Below are 22626 nucleotides of genomic sequence, written 5' to 3' on the forward strand. Positions count from 1 at the left end.
ATCTCCAATACTTATATACATACAAAAAGGTTTAAATTCAAGCCCCAGGACACAAGGCAGTTCTCAATACAACCAAGAGCAGAAACTGAACGTGAAACCTTTCCAGATACACTTCTGTATCTTGCATACCATTCTAAGATTAAAGAATGTCACGGAAAAAGACCAATACACATAAAATGAGAAGTGGAAACAGCTTCGCTTTTTAATATAGGGGTAGTTTAAGAGCTATGATACTTGAATCGCTCAAAATCTGTCTGTGATTTGAACATGAATTTATTCGTGCTCCTGTTGAAGTAGTAAAGGATGTTTCTTGGTTGTCTCCCCTACAGTAAGAGCTTATACATATGGCTTGAAACGCTCAACATTAGTTATCTCCTTTAACATGTTGTATCTCTCACCACAATTTGAGTCATCTGCTAGTGACTCTGGTACCTCACAGCACCTCAAATGATGCAATTTGAAGCTCACGAATTATATAATGTAGAAGACCAACTGCTGAAATGCTATATTGTTCAGTGAGACCAGTTCTGTCAGACAGATGAAATATGGTCTTCCCCCCAATAATGTTAAAGTTTAGAAAAATCTTTCACCACATTTGACTTAGTTTTTTGGATGTTCAGCTAAGTGCTTTTGCTGAAAATGCACCAGGAATTGAAGGTTAGAAACACAACAAATGCAATGCAAGAATTGAAAGTGAAGTCCAAGCTAACAGGGCAGGAATCTGACTTTTAGGGACCCTAGGCAGGCAAACAGAACATCATGTAAACGGGCAAGACAAAATGTGCACAGACTTCCTCTACCCCACTGTACGTTGCCCCACAACAGCTAGAAATCGTAAGGGGAGTTGAGTGCTGGAAAGTCTCTGAAGGAAACTCTTTGCTTCCAGCAAGATGAGTAATACACCTGTTCCCTAGTTGTGAGCAAACACTACAAAGGAATAATTAGAAACTATCTGACCTGAAACCCACATGCCCATTACTGTGGTATTTTTCCACCTACTACAGGTGAAACAGAAGATGGGCTGGACCTGGAAGGGGAGGGGTGGAGTAGCAGCACAAGATGCTGATTTATAAAGCACTAGCAAACAGTCCTCTTTCTCCACAGGCTTTGGACAACAAACTCATCCTGCCTGAAGGATGCCGAAGTGCAAGCAGGGTTCCAGCTAATGTCTGCTTGCCAGCCGAGAGGGAACTACCTCTGTGAGCTTTGGCACTCCAACAGCCAAAACTGCTCTGAGCCACTTCATTCTCCAGTTGGGCTTTTGCTTTTTGTCCAGAGACTTTAGCTTGGCTGTTTCACTCCATCAGGAAAAGAATAAACTCACCAAGATGGTAAAGGTGAGTACACCGTTCGTGGAATTGCTGATGTACGTGTTTCTTCTTAAGATCAAGCATTAATTTAAGTTTTAATATGCATATATAGATTATAAATACGAGCTAAGTGAAAAATGGAACTAATACTAGACACTGTTGGGCATCCAGTGTAATCACTAAAATTTTCACTATGTAGATAGGTACGCACCTCTAATCCTAAAAAGTAAAGAGATCAGGTTGGATAGGGAAGACTTCTAGGACTGGCCAGCTTCATAATCAACACTTTCATGAACACTATGCCTTTTGCAAATACCAAAATCTGAGATTTTATGAAAATTTGCAGGTTAAAGGGTAAACATAGATGATCATAGAAGTGACCAATAGATTTTACTAACTTCATTAATCTTCTTCATTATTCTCCTCCATCTGCTAAGTTCTCACAACAGATAGCAGTTTTCTTTCTCTCCTTGTCTCTCTACTTTTTGGGGATTTGAAAAGCTGAACAGATTTTTGGGTGGGATAGTTAAAGACAGGAGGAGGAGGAGAAGGAGGGAAGTGAAGGAAAAATCCCAATAAACCAGATTGTGCATCTTTGGCAAGGTAGAAAAAAATAGAACTTCTTGTAACAGACATGTCCTTTATCTGGGATATGTATCACCAAGGAAATTCAAGTGCTTTAGGAAAAGGATTTCAGACTTTTAGCTCCCCCCAAACTACTCGCCAGCTCTTAGCTTTTCCCTTCGTCAAGATACAATGTCAAGACTTCAACATTCCTCTAATTAAAGGGCATCTGAGGATAAGATGCCACTTTGGAGTTCAGAAAAGTATTAAGTAATAAAATGTCCCAATCCTTTTTTTTTTTTTTTTTTTCCTTTTTTTTTTCCCCTTGTTTCCATTACTTGAGCTCTCTGGTTTAGTCTGTATGTAATTAAGATCTCTACTCTCAACTCATCTGAAATATTACCTCTGCAGGAGGCCAAACACTGACAAATGCCCTGCAGAGCATGTATGTACTCATCAGACAGACAGCAGCAGCAGCCAACAAGTTCATCTGGCCCACTAGTAAAGCACACCATCAGATAAGATCCAGTATGACTCTCATAAAGCTCTGATGGTTAATCTGTAAGGAAGCCTGTGAAATGGGGTCAACCAATAGCTCTTCCAAGGCATGGCACGTAGTTTACAAGATAATTAGTATCTGGAACGTTATGATTATAGAAGCTGGTAAATTAGCAACACAGGAAGTTTGCCCTTCAGACTACAGTATTAACTTAAAGTTAGGAAACAGCAGAACCCCCAAGTTATCAATAAAAGCAAAACATTGTCGGAGGTTTGGCAGCTTCCCTACATTAACAGTTTCCTGTACCTGACACTAGACAGGCAAAAAAGAGTGAAGAGTTTGCTAACTCCCTGCCAGTTCTGAGCTCTATGTGGAAAGACAGACTTGCTTCTCCTTGGCTGCCAGTATGGTGTTTGCCTCCATTTCTCGCTACGTGATCAAGTGTAAATGCATAAATATAAATGTGTAAATGTCAATTTTAATTAAAAAAGAAAAAAAAATCTTGAAGTCATGTATCTAAAAAGCTCCAGGAACAGCCAAGCTATCAATTAATATTTTTTCCCCTCCCCTTTCCTTTTAAAAATCTTTTGCTTTTACACCGATCTCTTCTTGGAGATGATAAATGACTTAATGTTTTTCACTAGCAGTGCTGAGATCCAGGGCAGTATTCCTACACTTTGTATTAGACCAACTACTAAAAGCGTTGCACATCTCTAAAGGAATCACTATAATTTACATCTGCTGAAGACCTGACCATGATTACTGTAACACACGCTGGAGAGATCTCAGGGTAAGACAGGAACTAGCACTCTAAGATGCCAGGAGAAAGAGACAGTAACAATTTGTATCTTGTCTAAAAAAAGTAGATTTGTCAGAGTTTGACTTGTTTGTGGCATTTTTTTACTGCTTCCTTCAAGTCCCAGCAGATGTTCACAGCAATGCCAAAACCTTATTTCTTTTACAGAAAAAGTCCGATGTTTACTCGGTTGAGATCTATGGGACAAAAGATCTGGAAAAAACAGAGATTGGAGATGAAGAGGAGAAGTACAAAGACTTAAAAGGCAACAATAAAAAAAAGAAGGCAGAAGACCTTAAGAAAGAACTGGACCTGGTGAGTGCTGCTAAGCTCCCATTACAGCCAGCAGGACAGCCTCTACCCACTGTCTGAATGAAGTCCGGTGAAGGGGAGTGAAATGCCGATGCACTATCATTTTAACAGAAGACATGCTGCACTGAAAATCCTAACACAGGGAAGGATTTGCTTCCTCACGCTCCTGAAGTGTGCCAGAAAAAAGTTGTGCAGGATTCGTACCTATAATGAAAGAATGATTCTGGCTTAATTAAGCCACCAATGATACAGAACGTTATCTACCCCAAGAGGAGTTATTCCCCAGATGGAATAACCGTAATCAGTATTTCCTGTGAACCGCCACTTGCACAGTCAGCCAGGAAACAGAGGGAAAGGTAGAAGCACAACATTTTGCTCCAGAGATTTCTAGTAGATCTAAAAGAATGCCTCAGCTTTAAGCACAGGTTTTCTTCCCCAAACTAACTGCACTGTACTTCAAGGACAGTGCACTAAGCTCAAGAAACCTGTATTTTACTTCTAGCTTGCTAGTGACCTGCTGGCTGATCTTGGAAAAGTTGCTTCCTCTCTACATGTTTCAGTTTCCCAATCTGAAAAATGAAGCTAATTATACTGACCTCTTTTCTCAATTGCTTTGAGAGCAGCTCAAAGGAGAGGCTGTTTATGGGCTAGATGGTATTTCAAAGGTAAGGAAACCCCAAAATGAGCCATCAGCTTACCCATCGTGTTTCCAAGATCTACCCAGTACTAGCTAAATAATTCTCAGTGTATCTGATCTTTGCCACCAGGGGATGTAACATTACTCTCATGTTTCTAAAGAGAAACCAAAGCACAGACAAGTTAATTGACTCATCCAAGTACCAATGAATCATTCTGCGAAAACAATTGTGAGATCTCTCAAATTCTTGGCTTCTAAATCTCAGTTCGGCACAAGATATAATTAGGTCAAAGATATCACAGAGGTGTTACTGTAGGGAAAGGAGAAGAGCTTTCAGATTTCCCTCTCCCATACCCTTTTTAACTGTGGTTAGAACCTGCTGCTTCTTCCTACAAGACCGGGGCAAATAATTTCACATACCCTACCTTGTCAATCAAGTGTAAAGATTGTTGTCACACATATTCTGACACCACGCTTTCTTCTATTAACATATCGCCTATGGTACTGAATGCCTGAGTCCTGCAGCACATAAAGAGGAACTCTTTAAAAGCAGCACAGGCTTTTGTGGCAAACAGTATTAACATGAAAAGACCACTCTGTTCTTGTGACAGATTTGCTGGAGGAGGGAGCTATTTACAAAAGTACTCTCAAAATCAAAAGAAAATACCATCTTCCAGTGGAAGATATTTTGCTTATCAATATGCAAATTGCATATTGTCTATTCATGAAAGTGGGATGTCATACTAGCAACTGGATCCATGGTCCGAGATCCAGGCATTTTGAACATTCTCTAGATCCCGAAATAAGAATTCCAACAGTCTGACATTCTGCTCACTATCATTTTCTCTTTTGGAATCCAGGAGGACCACAAACTCAGCACTTCAGAACTGGAGGAAAAGTATGGTACAAGCATCAACAAAGTAAGTCCGTAGGGCATCATTAAAAAACTGCCGGAATCAGTTGCCTTACTTTGCCTCTGGCTTACCCAAAGCTTCCTAGAAGCAGTAGGAAAGCATTCAAATCAACAGACTCATACATAGATGTATGTGATGCATGCATGCACGAGTATGATGCACTAACTCCCAATAAAGCCTAAGCCAGCAAGTTAACGTGCAGCCCTGACCTGGCTTTAAACTGGAGTTTCTCTCAAGTCTGAAGAAGTCTGATCTGTTTTGAAATCAAAACGCCTGCACAAAATGTGACCTCAAAGTTCGTACCAAGACCCCAGTTTTTCTAAGGTTTTTACCTGGTATTTTGATTTCACTACAATTCATTTTTCACCAGCAGTGTCTGTAACAATTTAGAGCAAGAAAGTGTGCTGGAAATGATTTTATCTTGAAGGAAACACTAGCTTTGAGAAACTTTACACCCAAGTCCCTTTGACACCTAACATTCGAATATCAAAGCATTGCAACGTGGCCAGAGTATAGACTAGAATTTCAGGAAACCCATAAACTACAAACGTCTTGTGGAAATGCAGAAACAGCAGCAAAAGAACTGATGTCTGTTTTTCCCCAGCTTTCCCAACACTTAGTACAGGTATACTTGACAGATAACCGACAGAATGAAAACTCCCAATGGACACGGCCCCAAATTCAATGCTCCAGTAACAAAATACCTGTTTCTTCATAGCAGATAACTAATAGTATCCACTCTGAAATCAGAAAGTTTGGAAATCAAGGATGCAGGTTACTGCAGCTGATCGGTGACACAAACAACATTTAAGGAAAAAACAGTGTGTGAATTTTGTTCCGAGTTGAGATAAAAATCTGTTTTTCTGTGACTTCATTTTAAACATGTCATTTACTTTTGCAGGGTCTCTCTAGTGCAAGAGCAGCAGAGATTTTGGCTCGGGATGGTCCCAACTCACTCACTCCTCCCAAAGCCACCCCTGAAATTGTTAAGTTCCTCAAACAGATGGTGGGAGGGTTTTCCATCCTCTTATGGATAGGAGCTGTCTTCTCCTGGATTTCATTTGGCATTCAGCTTGCCCAGGGATCTGAATCACCCTTTGACAATGTAAGTAGTTGAATAACCACAAATTAAGTATTTGACCTTTTGACAATCTAAGTAATTTAAATACTACTTCACAGTTACTCAGTAACTACAAGGAGGCTTTTTATTCTTTCAGGACTCTCCCTCTACTACTGAACATTTCTGATAAATGCTCAAATACCTGACATACCACTTCTGTCCAAGAGTGTCTATCCAAAAGTTTTATAACCACTCCATAATTATAATACTCGAGTACTCGTAAGAGCAATACTAAAGTCCACAAAGGACTCCGGAGTCTTTGACTCCGATTCCCTTATGAGTTACACTCTGCTAGGAATATAATTTGTTCAGGTTTGTGTCAGGTATAGTTTGGAGAAGGCTTTTAGAGAGATGGGAAACTTGCTATTAAAAGCCCTTTTCATACTCAAAAAGCTTTACTTGATCATTAGCAGGGCAAAACTTGAAAGTTCTTTTCTTAAACTGTCTTTTAACCTGACCAATACCTCATTTTAAGAGTCTCCTGAAACAATATAGAACTGTGATTTATTCTAGCAGAGAAATTGCTGAACACTTGTCTTAAATTAACTGAATTATATCTTTTATTGATTAGCTCTACCTTGGAGTAGTCCTGGCACTGGTTGTCATCCTCACTGGTATCTTCGCTTACTATCAAGAAGCTAAAAGCACAAACATCATGGCCAGCTTCAGTAAAATGATTCCACAGGTGAGAATAACCAATGCATTTCACTTGAGGTAAAAGTTAATTTTAATACCGCACCTTGAAATGACAAAAGCACAACAAGCCCAACTTGAACGTACCTCTTGGTACGAGGTTTAGAGGATGGCACAAAGCTAATTTTTGTCACACTTACGTCTTTCAGCAAGCTCTTGTCATCAGAGACGCAGAGAAGAAGGAACTGCCAGCAGACCAGCTGGTGGTTGGAGACATCGTGGAAATAAAGGGTGGAGACAGGATCCCAGCAGACATTCGTCTGATCTTTGCTCAGGGTTGTAAGGTAAACAGTACTTTGAAGCGGGGAAAGCGGAAAAACATGGTTTAGAGACTTTTATTGCATATAAAGAATTTCTGCTCACCCAAGTTATTAGAGCTTTAATTAGACATGATCTAATTAAATCATAGAGTGCAGAAGCTACACTATGATGCTCAGCTCACCCAGGACTAACATCTCCACTCCCTGAACATCAAAAGAAGCCATTAGGTCCATACCATGTTCTAGCAATGCTCTTTGCCAGGACAGAGGCAGAAATACCAATACAGTATTAAGTGTTTCCAAAGACCTGGAGGCAGATCTTCAAACCATGTTTTCTTTCAGGCTGCTACCTAAAATCCCACCGATAGACACACACACAACGTTGACCAAACTCAACATTAGAGATTCTCTCAGTGACAACAGCAACTCTCTCAGAGAAAAGGCACCGAGAGATTATGGCCCTGTCACCAATTATTAAACGTGCTGCCACCTTGCCTTCTGGGCTAGACATAACTGCATATTACTAACTTTAATATGGGCATGTCTCCATTTCATTAAAGGTGGACAATTCTTCACTCACAGGGGAATCAGAACCACAGCCTCGTTCCTGTGACTTCACCCATGAGAACCCCTTGGAGACCAGGAACATTGCGTTCTACTCCACCACCTGTGTGGAAGGTGCGTACAGGCAGAGCAAAGGGCCTCCAGAAATGGCACCTCTACAGTGTGCTGCATAATACTGCTAACTCATTTTAAGCAATTCTGCTTCAAGGAATTCCGGAAAGGTTTAATTGCTCACAGGAAATTATTGTCCCAAGCACACCAAAATAAAGCCTTAAGCACTGGGCTGGTCATACTTAGTATCAACCAATGAGACATTTGTTTTAACACCTAGCCTGGTTATGGGTGCAACAATCAATTAACTGCGGTTTCCTTGTGGTCTTTCCATCATTATCTTCAGGAATGTCAAGTTGCAGATGCCTCTGAGTACTTGTGGATGCTTCTGTGTAAGGGCTCTGCACACATAAAGGTGTTGTTCTTACTCTCAGCACTAAAGGTTATGTCTGTCATACCTGACAGACTATCAGCTACAAGACTGTACAATGCCCAGGATAACATCTCATTCCTACTGCAATACAAGCAAAAAAAGACTAATTAGTGAAAATCACTTACATGTTTCTTTCTCTTCACCAACAGAGCTGTAAGATTTCTAAGGGGAAGAATTGCATTCTGGTGTGAAATCTCAGTCACATTAAGGCTGAGAAGGGTCTTCGTCAATCAGTACTGGGCACAGAAGACAGGACTAGTCTCTCCTAGAGCTGATAGTCTTTTACTTCTTTGCAGGCACTGCTACTGGCATTGTAATCAACACTGGGGATCGCACTGTCATCGGGCGGATTGCCTCTCTCGCATCGGGAGTAGGAAACGAGAAAACACCCATTGCTATTGAGATAGAACATTTCGTCTACCTGGTGGCAGGAGTGGCCATTTCCATTGGTGTTCTCTTCTTCATTATATCTGTTTCTATGCGATACAAGATTCTGGACTCCATCATCTTTCTAATTGGTATCATTGTGGCAAATGTGCCAGAGGGACTGCTAGCCACAGTAACGGTAAGTCTACGTTTGAATTCACTGGTTGCCACTGTAGCTCTTCGGTCATTACCACTATTCATCACTCCTAAGTTCATTACAGTGCAACACTAAGCAGTGAAGAACAGATTATCTTTTAAGTAACTTGGCTGAGCTGAGTTTGAAATAAGGGTGGTTTTTTCCATGAAACTGAAAGGATAAACATTTTCGTTTGAGAATTCTGGCATAACTGAGCCATTAGTCTTAAAGGCTGCAGCACAACAAACCAGTTTGAAATAATGTTCTTCAAGTACCGTTCTCCCTCATTTGCTAACCAGTAGAATGATGTGACTCATTTCCCCACAACCTGTTCCTATATGGAAATGAGGATATTGTACTCTAAAAGTCACATGAAAATTCCACTAACTCACACAAAGAAGGCATCACTAAAATCTCTGGCTGGGAAGCAGCATACCTGCTAAACACTGTTAGCTCTGAAGTACACCAAAAACGAACAAACAGCAGTACTGCAATAATGAAAAGAATAATTTCAGGATTCATTAAGCTGGTGATTAGGCGCTCCCCCCCGCACTGTAGGTTCTTCCATCTAAACCAGCCTCTTAACTGATATGACATTCTTATTTTTATCAGCAGGCAAGCAGGTTCCTCTCAGCGGCAAATGTACTTGTGCTAGTTACAGCCAAACCTCTGACCTTAATAATGTTATTAAAAAAGAAAAAAAAAAAAAAAGCACTGCAGTCAACCTAAAGATAATGTTTAAAAAAATGTTCTCTTCCAACCCCCCCCCCCCCCCAAACAAAAAAAATTGACACAAAGTGCCTCATTGCATCATTCTGTAACTCTACCTCACTAACAGTGAGCTGAACTTCTTTACTTCTGCCAGGTGAGTCTGTCTCTGACAGCCAAGCGGATGGCAAAGAAGAACTGCTTGGTGAAGAACTTGGAAGCTGTAGAAACACTTGGTTCTACCTCCATCATCTGTTCTGACAAGACAGGGACCCTCACACAAAACAGGATGACTGTTGCTCACCTCTGGTTTGATAATCAGATCTACTCAGCTGACACCAGTGAAGATCAAACAAGTAAATACGGCAATGGGGGGATCTGGGAAGGGGCAACTACTTGGATCAAACCTGTGACATTTCATACCCACCAGCTGTCAAACTGATGTCAATGGGAACGTCTTTTGATAGCTAAAACAGACATGTCTTCCTTCCACACGGAAGTGCAGTGTGCAACAGCAAAGTCCCTTCTTAGTCATGTAGAGATGTGAAAAAAAGAATTAATATTTGAACTCCACTCACAGAAAGGAAGTCTGGAGGAGGTTCTAATCCAAATCCTTTTGCTGTCTGTAAATTTAGTAGGGAAATAAACAAAGAAACATAATCTAAGCAACTTTGCCAGAACTGCTGACTGACAGATTTAAAGGTTTGCATCAAATTGTTTTTCCGTAACATAACCTCTCAAAAGAACAGTTTTCTTCCGCAAGTAATTCAATCCTGTTGTTTCAAACTTAAGCTTCTATTTCTGTCACGTAATATGCTAAAGGATGCAATGTGTATTTTGCTTCCTCTCAGCCCAGCCTTTTGATCAAAGTTCTCCATCCTGGACAGCGTTATCAAAAATTGTAACTCTCTGCAACCGGGCGGAATTCAGACCAGGACAGGAGAATCTCCCAATAATGAAGGTACTGCCTATTACGCATCAGCTTATTTCTCTTCCTCTGAAAGAACAATACATACGCGCTGTTCTGTTTGGGTTAGTGATCGCCTCCACTTTACCATGCCAATCTTCTAAGTTACTATTTACAGTAGTATTACTGCTATACGCTCGCAAAAAGTTTAAGACGGGGAAGAAAACCCACACAGCCAAGAGCAACTGTCCCTATAAGGAAAAAGGCAATTCAAGTAGCAAGAATTGCTACACTAGTAATTACTAGACTATTAATTTAATATAGCAAAACAGAAAAGGTAAACATACCTTAATTAATGTCTTTACACACAACCGCTGAAGGTAGTAAATTCTGGTGACTAGACTACCAGAACAAACCCCTGATTTCTACTGTTTACTCCATCAGCGCCTTCCTCAAAGTCATTGGATTTTGTGCATCAGTTCGCTCACCTGTACATGCCTGCTGCTACCCTAGAACTGCATTATAAAGCTGCCACACAAACCTGAAAGCGATCACAAATCTTGCACTTTCGCAGAATCAAACCCTAATTTCATCTCTGTGCTGCAGCTTAGTTGTAGCAGCAAGTGCAAAACAGTTGTCCCAAGTTTTTACTGTAATAATTTCCCTTGACAACTTGAACAGAGCAACGTAGATTCATTGCTGCTTAATCCTACAACATGTTATAGAATCACGCAAGCTCTCCTGATGGAAGTGCAGAAGTATACGTGCTATAAGCTGTTTGTTCTTTTGTGCATACAGAGAGTTGTGGTAGGTGATGCCTCTGAAACAGCTCTGCTGAAATTTGCAGAAGTCATTTTGGGCGACGTCATGAATATTAGAGCGCGGAACAAAAAAGTAGCTGAAATTCCTTTCAACTCTACCAACAAATTCCAGGTGTGTTTCATTTTTGGTAATTATGCCAGATTGTTTCCAGCTTAAACCGTTTCTATCACTGGGTCTAACGCAACTATCGGTGACCTGGAAGTCTTAATGGGGTAATTCAATGACAGAGGAAATTTAAGCTATAATAAGTAGGGTTCATTCTGTTTGATGGAATGTACGATACCCTCGTGGAAAAGAGGAAACGTTACTTCTATGCAAAGTGACCAAAACTAGACGCAAGCGAAGATCACGTATTCATATTTGTGGCACACAGCTTTCCATTCATGAGACTGACGATCCCAAGGACAAACGCTTTCTGCTGGTGATGAAAGGTGCCCCAGAGAGGATTTTAGAGAGATGTAGCACCATCATGATCAACGGCAAGGAAGAACCACTGGACAGCGAAAAGGCAGAAGCTTTCCAAACAGCATACATGGAGCTGGGGGGCATGGGAGAGAGAGTGCTGGGTGAGTCCAACTAGAGGGACTATCAGACAACTGTGGTTTAAAATGGGGGTTTAAATCTTGGTACAATCCACTGCGGATGGACTTCATTCCTCTTGCAGTAGAGTTAAAAAAGGAAAGTGTACAGGCACCTAAGCAGAGTGTTAAAACCACACTGATGTGCTGTAAGCTCCCTGTGACAGGGATGCCCTTACTGCTCTATACTGATGTTGATCTGCCACACTGAGCAGCCAAAAAAACCTTTAAGTAGTCCACAAAGGAAAACACTCTTCCCTGCTGGCAGTATCGCTAGCTTTGCCACGTGAAGCACCAACTCTACATGAACTTTGATGTGAAGGTTACAATGGCAGGTTAAAAAAACCTCCATAAAAAGCTAATGCTTAGTGCACTGGAGTTCTATGGACAAGAGCAAAGCCTGATGCTACACAGCAAGCTCTCCTCTTTCTCCCACTACTTCCTGTATGTCACATCAACCTAAGTTTCTTTCCAGGTTTCTGTCATTTGTACCTGCCTGAAAATGAGTTTCCAGACACCTACCCATTTGACACAGATTCCATGAACTTCCCAACCTCCAACCTGTGCTTTGTTGGGCTCTTATCTATGATTGACCCACCTCGGTCCACAGTGCCAGATGCCGTCTCAAAATGCCGCAGTGCTGGGATCAAGGTAGGGATTTTACAATGAAAAAAACAGTGATTCTACAGAAATACTCATGATGATACAGCTTTTAAGATCTTCCACCACACTGTCATTAAGTATCTTTCTAGCAACAGCTACCAAAACCCTAAACGCTCCTTAATACCATTCTACAAGTGTAACTTAAAGAAACTACTTGAAGGCCCTGAGAGGCAAAACAGTTTAATTTAAGTGGGTATCAGACTATAGGAAGCACATGGAACCCCTAAACTGGAAATCCAAATTTGGAGAAACTCAGACACTGTCTTATCAGATCCGTTTCTAGAATATAGAAACCATGCCAGCTAGAATTACTTGCTTGTAAACAGAGTAAGGTAACAGAAACAATTCTTGAAAAGGCATTAGGACACAGGGCTACACCTGTTACAAACTTTTATGCATAGGCATTGCTAATCTCAAAACTGTTCAAGTTGAATCTGAAGCAGTAATTCTCCTAATTTCACTCCCGGGGACCCACAAGTAAACCTTCAGCTTAGGCAGAGGGGCAATCTAGCTAAATAAAGGAAAAATGGTATTTGGAATTAACGATCTCAGATGAGATGAATCCCAAGTCCCAACCCTGATGAAATTTTCTGTAGTCTGAAGACAGATCTGGCAACTGGCAACTCTTCTTCCAGAAAAACAAGAAACAACTGTGTCTTATCTGTCAGGACACCTCAGTCACAAAGATCCATTTTAAGATGCAATAATCTAACAAACTCTCTCCTTTGAGTATACATAATATAAATTCTTACATAAAGGCTTCTTTATTCTGCATTATTCTAACCTTGCTGCCTGTGCCAAGTTCTTCCTTTACAGCCCTGATAAAATAGGGCCAATAACAAGAGGTAGAGATCAGATGTCAATATAGAACTAAGTAATCAATAGTAATTATCTGTCATTGTTATGTACATAGCACAGCTTTCCAAGTTCAGATTCTAAACTGCTTCCTGGTCTACAACAATACATATTTCACCTTATCTCACTCCAGCCATTGCATATACATTTGTCACACTGAGTGCTTGTCCCTTCCTCAGGTTATCATGGTCACTGGCGATCATCCAATCACAGCTAAGGCCATTGCCAAGAGCGTAGGCATCATTTCAGCCACCAGCGAGACTGTGGAAGATATTGCTAAGCGCCTCAACGTTCCTGTTGAGCAAGTCAATAGACGGTAAGAGCAAACAGAATACAGGGGATACCTATGAGTTCATTTTCTGAAAGCTATACCTTCTCCCTCCACAATGCTTTTATAGCCCGTTTCTACGTCATGGGTGCTTTTTGCTTTTCTGTTTCTTGATACGTTCCCAGCCATTGCATCCATTCGACATATCATCTCTACCTCAATAACTATACGTCTAGATCAGTGGCTCTCATCTTCACTGGCCCTTGAAAAAAGTCCTAGCAAATTATACTTTGCAGATCATGTTGGACTTTGCTGTCACTGCCCATTTGACAAAACACAGATATACGAAAAGCAAAATTCAGAATCGCACGACCTAAGGACCATCAGTCCAAATTCCTCTTTCACCCATTAAATGCAAAAAGAAAAACCTCGTAAGACAAAGATAAAAGCTCTTTACAGAAAAGAGGTCTTCCTCCTCCACTGTCCCACCCTCCCACTCAGAGTCCTCTTTAAAATGCATTTTCTGCTGTTATGTCTGCTCAGGAGGAAGCTTCAATTACTCCCCTCTGTATCTAGGTAACTGTAATTCACTCTGGATTTGTACAGTGGCTTTCATTCAACACCTGCTGATTAACAACTAATGCTTCTGAAATTAACTCAATTTGCTGCTTTCCTTACTATCAAGCCACATACATTCTACGAGTGCACTATTTTTATCTAAGCCTTTTGATTTGAAAATTTACCCAGCTTTCCTATGGCTCTTACAGAGAAGCTACAGCAGCAGTAGTTAATGGGATGGAGCTGAAGGATATGAGCTTGCAGCAGCTGGATGAAATCTTGTGTAACCACTCAGAGATAGTCTTTGCTCGGACATCACCCCAACAGAAACTGATCATAGTTGAAGGCTGCCAAAGGCAGGTGAGTAAGAGGTGTAAAAAGTTACACGCAGATATGGCTATAGGGCATTCACGAGGCAGTAGCTTTCCACAGATATCGTCCTCGAGGTGAGAGGGTGGGAGCCAGTTTCCAATGCTCTCTAAGCTCTGTTTGTGCTCTTTCCACTGTGCAAGAACATTATCTAACAGGTTGCCACAAACACTGTCAGGACAGCATCCAAGCTACTCAAATTCCTGTTACAGACTCTGAACTCATATTGAAAAAATGAGCTTTTCCTAAGTTTGATTAACTTGGAGCTGTACCGAGGGTCTGTCTTTTGCATATAACTCTGAGATGCTGCTGCTGTGCTGCACATAAAGCCTCCTGGGCAAAGACTGTACACTGTTTGGGAAGGAGCCTTCCCTCAGGAATTCTTTAAACCCAGATAAAAGCAACATGTTACCACATCCTCTCATCTTATCTCTTGTGGCCATTTAGACCTATGCACTTCCCGCCCACAGGAATGTTTAGAAGTGAAGGTATGAATCCCACAAAACGTCATAGCATGATTTATGTAGGAGCAAGCCTTATCTGTATTACTTTCAAAGACTGTAAAACAACCCACAGAAAGCAGGATTTAAAGAGAGTTTGTCCCATCCATGGGCAATATTATGTAAAGGAGCATGGAGTACAGCCAGCACAAGAGGCAGAAGAGAAATAAGTGACATGTATAGAGCTCTCAAAAAAGATGCAGATTGTCATCAAAAGAATCTCCCTTCAGCCTTGACATCTTCCAAGTAGATGCTGTGAATTGAAAGCCACACTACTGCTGTGCCTGAACTTTGCAGAGGTGATGTGGCACAAGACATTATTTTATTTTTGTAATTACGCCAGAGCTAAGCTTTCCAATCAGCATTATCAGCTCTTTGGGTTTAAGCCTGAAATGCTTTCAGGAGAGTGAAAAAAAAAAGGGGGGGGGGGGGAGGGGCAAAGATAAAATCTTTCAGTTTCATCTCTCTCATTTTCTTTCTGAATGGCCTTTGGTAGACGGGGGGTAAATGTGTTCTGCACTGCTTAGACACCCACACTCCCAGTAGATTTGGCTCTTTAGAGGATGAAAAGGAACACCCTCCCTGCCTCAACTCAAGCCAGTCAGTCTACATGCTATGTTTAGTACTTAGAGCTTATAAGCCCTTCTGTACATGACATTATTTATAGGTAGTGACACTATGCTAAATCCCCACAGGGACAGGACATTCAGTATTTGTATTAATCAGTTTGTCAGGCTTTTTCCCACTCGGAACACTCTGTATTGCTATCAAGCCATGAACTTTTGCATCAACTAGAACAGGACCTTTAGCTGCAGTAGATGGTTTCACTGGAAGATAATAAAGAAACTGAGTTGAATAATCAGAGTTTTCCATCTTTTGGATAATTAGCTCAATTCTAGCATAGACTGGCAATGACCAGAAGTTGTTGGGATAAGGGTAAGAATGATCTCTAACTGAAGACTTACATAATTTACAATTAAAATGAGAACTGACTGATTCTACAAGCACCTCAGAAAAAAAAAAAAAGGAAAAAAAAGAAAGAAGAAGAAAGAAGAAGAAGAAAGAAGAAGAAGAAGAAGAAGAAAAAGACAAGGACAGAACATGTTGTGCCAGAGATGAGCCTGGGTCTGCTCAGACAGGGATAGACCATACACATGTAGACAGATGTCTAAATTTTTAAGCCCCCTTCTATTCCACAGAAAGAAATGATCAGATTAATAGCATTTTAAGTGCATCTAATTTAGATGCCTACTCTTTAGAATGTAGTAAATCGTATCCCTGAATTTCCTGTTTCTCTCTACTATGAAGGGAGTCTAGATGACAAAGCTCGGATACAGACATCTATCACAAAAGTGTGAGGTTGCTGCATTAATCCTACCTAGCGTCTTTCTAATCACTAGCCGTGTTTTATGCGGGTACAAAGACGATTCAGAACGTTGTATCAGCATCTTTCTTCTAGAGATTTAAACACAGGGAGTGTGCCGAGAGCAGACTGTCCTTAGAGGAAGATAGCACCATCTCCTCAAAAAACCCACATCTGAATCTTTTGTGTGTTCCAGGGAGCAGTTGTTGCCGTGACTGGAGATGGAGTCAATGACTCCCCCGCTCTTAAAAAAGCGGATATTGGAATTGCTATGGGTATTGCTGGTTCTGACGCAGCTAAAAACGCAGCTGATATGGTACTGCTGGACGATAACTTTGCTTCTATTGTCACAGGAGTGGAGGAAGGTAAAAGTAATGTTGCTATCCACTTTCTTAGCTGAAAGCTGCTGACAGCCACACAGCACTGGTGTGTTCTCCTGATCCTTTCCCTCCTTTTTTCTTTCTGGATTTGAAAATGTGATTTTGCTATTTGGAAAAAATAGGAATCAGTTCCATTTATATACACGTGACAAACAGACAATAAGAAAATCATCCCCCTCTCTCACACATAGCATCGGTCTGCTATTGCTGCTTGTTCGAGCTCTAGGCAAAAGTAATTCCCATCTTTTTCCTATGCAGTTCTGAGCCCACAAAGATACAAACTGTTTTCTCTGCATTTTCACTCTATTACTTGCTCACACATCACCGTCGCTGTACTCCACCTATGACAGTAACACACATTCCACTCTTCTTTCACCATAAAGAGCTTGTGGTTTCCATTAAAACTACAGTGTATTGTGGAACGGGACTTTTTCCTCAATCTTTCTCATTGAAAGAGATCTTTTATTTTCCCTTGAATTTTCCTTTTATTTTCACTTGAATTTTCAGAAGGCTCTAAGGGAAGGTAGGTTAGTTTAAAAAAAAAAGCCCCAAACGCATGAGGAAACAGATGAGAAAAGCAGACATAAGCAGTAAATGTTTTCACTTCATTTAGTTAAAAATTGAACTTTCTTCTGGAAAACACTGTCGACAATTAGCTTTTACAGAAGTGTTTCCTTCTTTTTCCCCCAGGCCGCCTGATCTTTGACAACCTAAAGAAAACCATTGCCTACACCCTGACTAAGAATATCGCTGAGCTCTGTCCCTTCCTCATCTACATTATTGCCAGCATTCCAATGCCCATTGGCACTATCACCATTCTGTTCATTGACCTGGGCACAGACATTGTAAGTTGGCATCTTCTGAGTTATTTTCTGCTGAAATATCATCACAAGTGAGAGGGGCTGGGTGCAAAGGGACACTCAGGACACTGGAAGATTTAGTTGCCTTACCCTGCAGCTGAATAGCAAGCTAGCAAAAGAGTAGAGGGCTAGATTAAAAGCAGCCAGGTATAGAGAAAGAAGAGTAGAAAAAAAAACCTGCAGAGGGGGAGCAGAAAGAAAAGACTTCTGATCCACGCTGACAAGCAAAACTCAGCAGTGTGCAAAACAACAGTGTGTTTCAATCACGAGATCATACAGATTGCTGCAGTTACTACAGGGATGAATACCAGACATTTCATCAGAGCCCAGTCCAAGGGATCTGAAAGACCCTTTAAAGTTTTCAGTATTCTCTAGCCCTTTGGATTGTCATATAATCATCAGACCTATGAAACAGTTTCAGACTTCCCTCAAATCTTTTATACATGTCAAGAGAATGCTACACAGATCCTTCTTTCATTTGCTCTGTGTATACTGAAAAGGCAGGGTATATCAATAGAACCACTTGAGAACCGGAACTTTTCTGAGAAGCATCTGAAAAGCAGACAAATGTTGCCACCAAGGCTCTAATGGTTTATTTCTGTTGTAGATCCCCTCTGTCGCATTAGCCTACGAAAAAGCTGAAAGCGACATTATGAACAGGAGACCTCGTAACAAAAGGAAAGACAGGCTGGTGAATGAGCAGCTCGCTGTATACTCCTATCTGCAGATTGGTAGGTTGGCCTGTTCTCTGAAACGCTATCTTGTATCAGCAAACCAAGACAGAGTCAAGTTGATTCATTTTTTAGAAAAGGGGGAGCTGAAACTCAACTCCTTCCTCTGCCTTCCTAGGCAAACTTACTAACTCCCTTCTGTTGCTCATCATTCAACAATACAACAGGCTTTTAATCTACAGAGGTCAAGAACCTTAGAGCACTAAGAGCTCTAGAACTACCTTTAGACTCATGGCAAGTTCCATGCCATATGAGAGAGATCAACATTGATATCCAGCACATTCCCCAGTGCTCCTAAATTTTGCTTATTCCTCATTCCTACCTCTTTGATTTTGCAGGTATCATGCAGTCAGTGGGAGCCTTTGTAACCTATTTTACTGTGTATGCTGAACAAGGTTTCTTACCTTCCACACTGCTTGGTGTGCGAGTGGACTGGGAAAACAATGCCATTAATGACTTTGAGGATTCATATGGACAGGAATGGGTAAAAAAGCACTGAAACATCCTTGCACTGTCTCTCACCCAACAGTTTCTTAAAAATTCTATACTCTCCTCCAAAATAAAGGATTAGGGAATGAGAGAGAGATTTAAACACAAAAATGATTCATTTTCATCTAACGGTTCCTCAGGATAGACTCTTTAGAGCTTCCTGCCACCTAACTCTTTCACTCAGAGTCCATTCTTTCATTCATTCTTCTACAGTTTGCCGCCTTCTGATTCAAAGCCTCTAGAGATGCACCTTCTTCTCTGGACTTCATGTTTAGACCCATCATAATCTCTCAGCCCTGCCTGCTTCTGAACAGCACTACTGTGAAGTACTTCGCAGACTCTCCCTCCCCCTTTCACTCTTCATTCCCCCTCATTCATTCTGCAGAAATCACAAGACACAGAAACCATTAATAAATCAATATAAATACCTCCTTACACCAGGCTCGTGCCTCAGTCTCATGACTCATCCACAGTAACTAGCGGACTAGAACAAGTGGCCAAACTCTGATCATTATGTATCTAAATCTGGAATAAGTCTGCATTTACACCTTAGTAACTGAAATCCTGCTATCAAGGTTTGCAGTCGCTTGCACAAGATATGAGAGTCTGATATAACACTATTGGATTTTTCCTTCGCTTTGCAGACTAAATACCAGAGGATGTACCTACAGTGGACTGGCTACACTGCCTTCTTTGTCAGCATCACAATTCAGCAAGTTGCTGATTTGATCATCAGGAAAACACGAAGAAATTCCATTTTCCAGCAGGGTCTTTTCAGGTAAATTTTGCAGATTCTTCACCTGACATATAAGAGGATAAGTTCGCCTACTCCTAATTTTAGAAAAAGGTTAGCTCAGTGATTTAGCCCACTCACATTCAGTCTTTGAACAAAGACTAAATCTGGCTTCAAGCAATCACAAATCTCCAACATTTTATTACACCTCCCCCCACCCCCTTTCCTACTTCATGATACGTGTTTTCTTTCAAGAAAGACGTTGTATTTGTTACTCTGAAAACGCATCAGCTTAAAACTAACTCTCCCTTCATCAAAGTGTTTACCACAAAAAAGAGGGAGTTTCCTCTCTAGATTATTTTCTTCAATTCTTTATGTAGTTATCAATAGATAGTGCATTTGGACTTATCAGAGATAACTCTAGCCACTGAGGAGGTATGAGCTGGTCAAACTCTCTAAGATAGTGCTGGCTCCCCTCTGCACCCTTCAATCCCATGGAAGCCAGGGAGTTAAAAGTATCTATTGGGATGGCGGCCACACTTAAATGCTGGCATTTAGAGTATTTCTGATAGGAAAGCAAACTGTTTTCCTTTCTTTATCTGCAGGTACAGAGCCTACACTTACGTATATTTCCTTCTTACGTTTACATTTGAGTCACAATGCGCACATTCACAGTGCAACTAGAAAACATGACTAATGCGCGCTGCATGTCTACCTAAAGCTTGCTTTAATCTAGGTAGATCAGGAATGCTACCAGGAAAGACACAGGCATATGCAATGCAAGACAGTGCTACGGAGTCTACCACTCGTCTCATGCTACTGTCTCTGCAGTGCTCATCAGCTGAGGCAGATCATTCAAGCCAGCTACCAGAGCACAACCACAACTCTGAAAGTGGCACAGCCTTTGCATTATGCTGTGGCATCAGGTTTTTATACATGGACAGAGGCACGTAACCCTTTCTCTTTGGTTTTCTTGTAGGAACAAAGTCATCTGGGTAGGTATATTTTCCCAGATAGGAATTGCTCTGATTCTTACCTATGGTCTTGGACATGTTACAGCCCTGAACTTCACACCGCTGAGGTGAGTTTTGATGCTAGCTTACTTCTCTTGCCCTCCATGTATAAACAGACATGGACTTACCATTCTGCCAGAAACAGACAAATGGGAGCAGGATGCCCATGCAGCACAATTCAAGGATAAATATTTAACAATATTCATTGTGAAGAACAGGGTGGACAACTTCTTGACCAAAAAGGGCATTATTTTCATAGTTTCTGCAAAAAAAAAAAGCACTACTTTTTCTACTAGATTTACTACTGAGAATCCAGAATCCTACTTGTGTAGAACAAACATTTTAATAATTTTTCCAGGATCCCCAATATTTTGGTGAGATTAGATAGCACTTTACTTAATTTTATGCAAGCAACTTTTATTTTAAATAGATCACTGTCAGAAACGTTCCATTTTTCTACCATCTTCAGAGACTGTAATACCACCAGGCAACATTTCCTTCTGAATAGTATCTGGAATAAATGAATTCAGTAACTACTTAAGATTGGGAGGCTTACATGCACATCATCTTATTTCTAACTGAGTGCTTAAATTAAGGGGAAAAAAAAAAAAAAAAAAAAAAAAAAGCAGCCAGATTCTCTTTTAGTGACGCCAAATAGCATAGACAGAGACCCCCGAAATTCAGCTGAGTGGTTAGATGCTTCTGAATGAGAACCTCTTCTCCCACTCCCAGGTTTCAGTATTGGTTTGTGGCTGTACCATTCGCCATATTGATATGGGTCTATGATGAAGTCCGCAAGCTGTTTATCAGGAGATACCCAGGAAGTAAGTAGATTTTTCTAGTTCAGTGTTTTAACATAAGGTGTCCTTTCCTACCCTTTCACTCATACACCTACCTTAGCTGCTGCCGACAGGTGGACTGCTTAAAAATGGACCATTTGTTCCCAATGATTACTTTTCCTTTCTGAGGAAAAAATAACTGACTTCCCCGCCTCTCTCCTACTGCAGGCTGGTGGGACAAGAACATGTATTATTGAAACAATCATTATCACTGGTCGCCTTCCTCCTTGTGGAGAGCTTCTTCCCCACCTGACACAGCCTCTGCTGCTGCTTTGATGTCCTGTCTGTGCAATATCAAGCATGGGTTCGCCTCAAGAGGGGGTGAAGAAATTTCATGAATTTAATGAAGAAATAAGGACTTTAGAGGTTGATAAGTTACCTCCCACTGTACTGTAAAGCTGACACTTGTCTAGAAATTGAAATGCTACCTATTTTTGTAACAAGCACAATCGTCCCTCATTCAAAGATGAACTTGGAGAGCACTCCAAGAGGAAAACACGTATAAAGGAAAAAAAAAAATGAGGACAGAAAATCCATATAATCTAAGGCATTAATTTGCACTGAAAGTGTTGGTTTTGCCGATTTTCTTTTTTTGGTGGAACTGAATTCCAAGCGAGTACACGCATAGATCTGTATTACCTTACCAAGGGTAGAAATGCTGTATAGGAATAATTTGATAATAAAACTTTTTCCAGAAAACAGTTCTCCATCTTATTTTCTTATAAAGACTTAGAGAAACTGAGTGGAACAGGAAAGGACCTAACTTGTGCCAGGTCAAAGAGGAAAGAAGTGCACACCTGCTTTTTCTGCCCCCATTAACAGACTAACATATTTCAAATACCTGTTCAGTTTTGATAAACACATCTTGAAAACCAAGACACAACCAGTCGATTTGAACACTTTGAGATACCAAATCCAATACTCACTTTCCAAAGGCCACAATTTCTATGGCAAAATAGACCTCAGTATGCATTAGATAGGTGCAGTTAAAGTTCTATTTGAAACCAGGTCTTTAATATGGTCGTTTCAGCAAGAACCAGTAGCTACCACATCTTGTTTAGACAAAGGCTTTACGAATTTTAAAGCAAATGATAAATAATGTATGTTATTATTTCACATTTAAATGCAAGTCTAGACAAGCTTTAGAGAACAGGGGCAGAAAGAGAACTCCTGTTGCAGCAAATGGCGAGAAGGATTGCCAGCAAGAAAAAAAATCAAGAGAAGAACTGAGGGAGGGGAAAAAGAAGAGCGTTCTCCAGCCTAAAGACCGCCTGT

At 40.7% G+C, this 22626-nt stretch overlaps 1 protein-coding gene across 1 annotated transcript; it reads left to right on the forward strand.

Annotated features, from left to right (window-relative positions):
* The first annotated feature begins 1096 nt into the window (after nt 1–1096).
* Nucleotides 1097–22052, forward strand: ATP12A (ATPase H+/K+ transporting non-gastric alpha2 subunit). Its single transcript, XM_030023637.1, has 23 exons — nt 1097–1337; nt 3338–3484; nt 4979–5038; nt 5934–6137; nt 6724–6837; nt 6995–7129; nt 7666–7783; nt 8450–8718; nt 9581–9779; nt 10275–10384; nt 11129–11263; nt 11526–11718; nt 12206–12381; nt 13428–13564; nt 14284–14434; nt 16503–16671; nt 17377–17531; nt 18154–18277; nt 18616–18761; nt 19411–19544; nt 20479–20580; nt 21245–21336; nt 21520–22052. The coding sequence occupies exons 1-23, from the start codon at nt 1329–1331 to the stop codon at nt 21546–21548; spliced, it is 3108 nt and encodes a 1035-aa protein (XP_029879497.1). The 5' UTR covers nt 1097–1328; the 3' UTR covers nt 21549–22052.
* Nucleotides 22053–22626: the final 574 nt, after the last annotated feature.

This window comes from Aquila chrysaetos, chromosome 8, assembly GCF_900496995.4.
Source record: "Aquila chrysaetos chrysaetos chromosome 8, bAquChr1.4, whole genome shotgun sequence".
Taxonomy (NCBI): Eukaryota; Metazoa; Chordata; class Aves; order Accipitriformes; family Accipitridae; genus Aquila; species Aquila chrysaetos.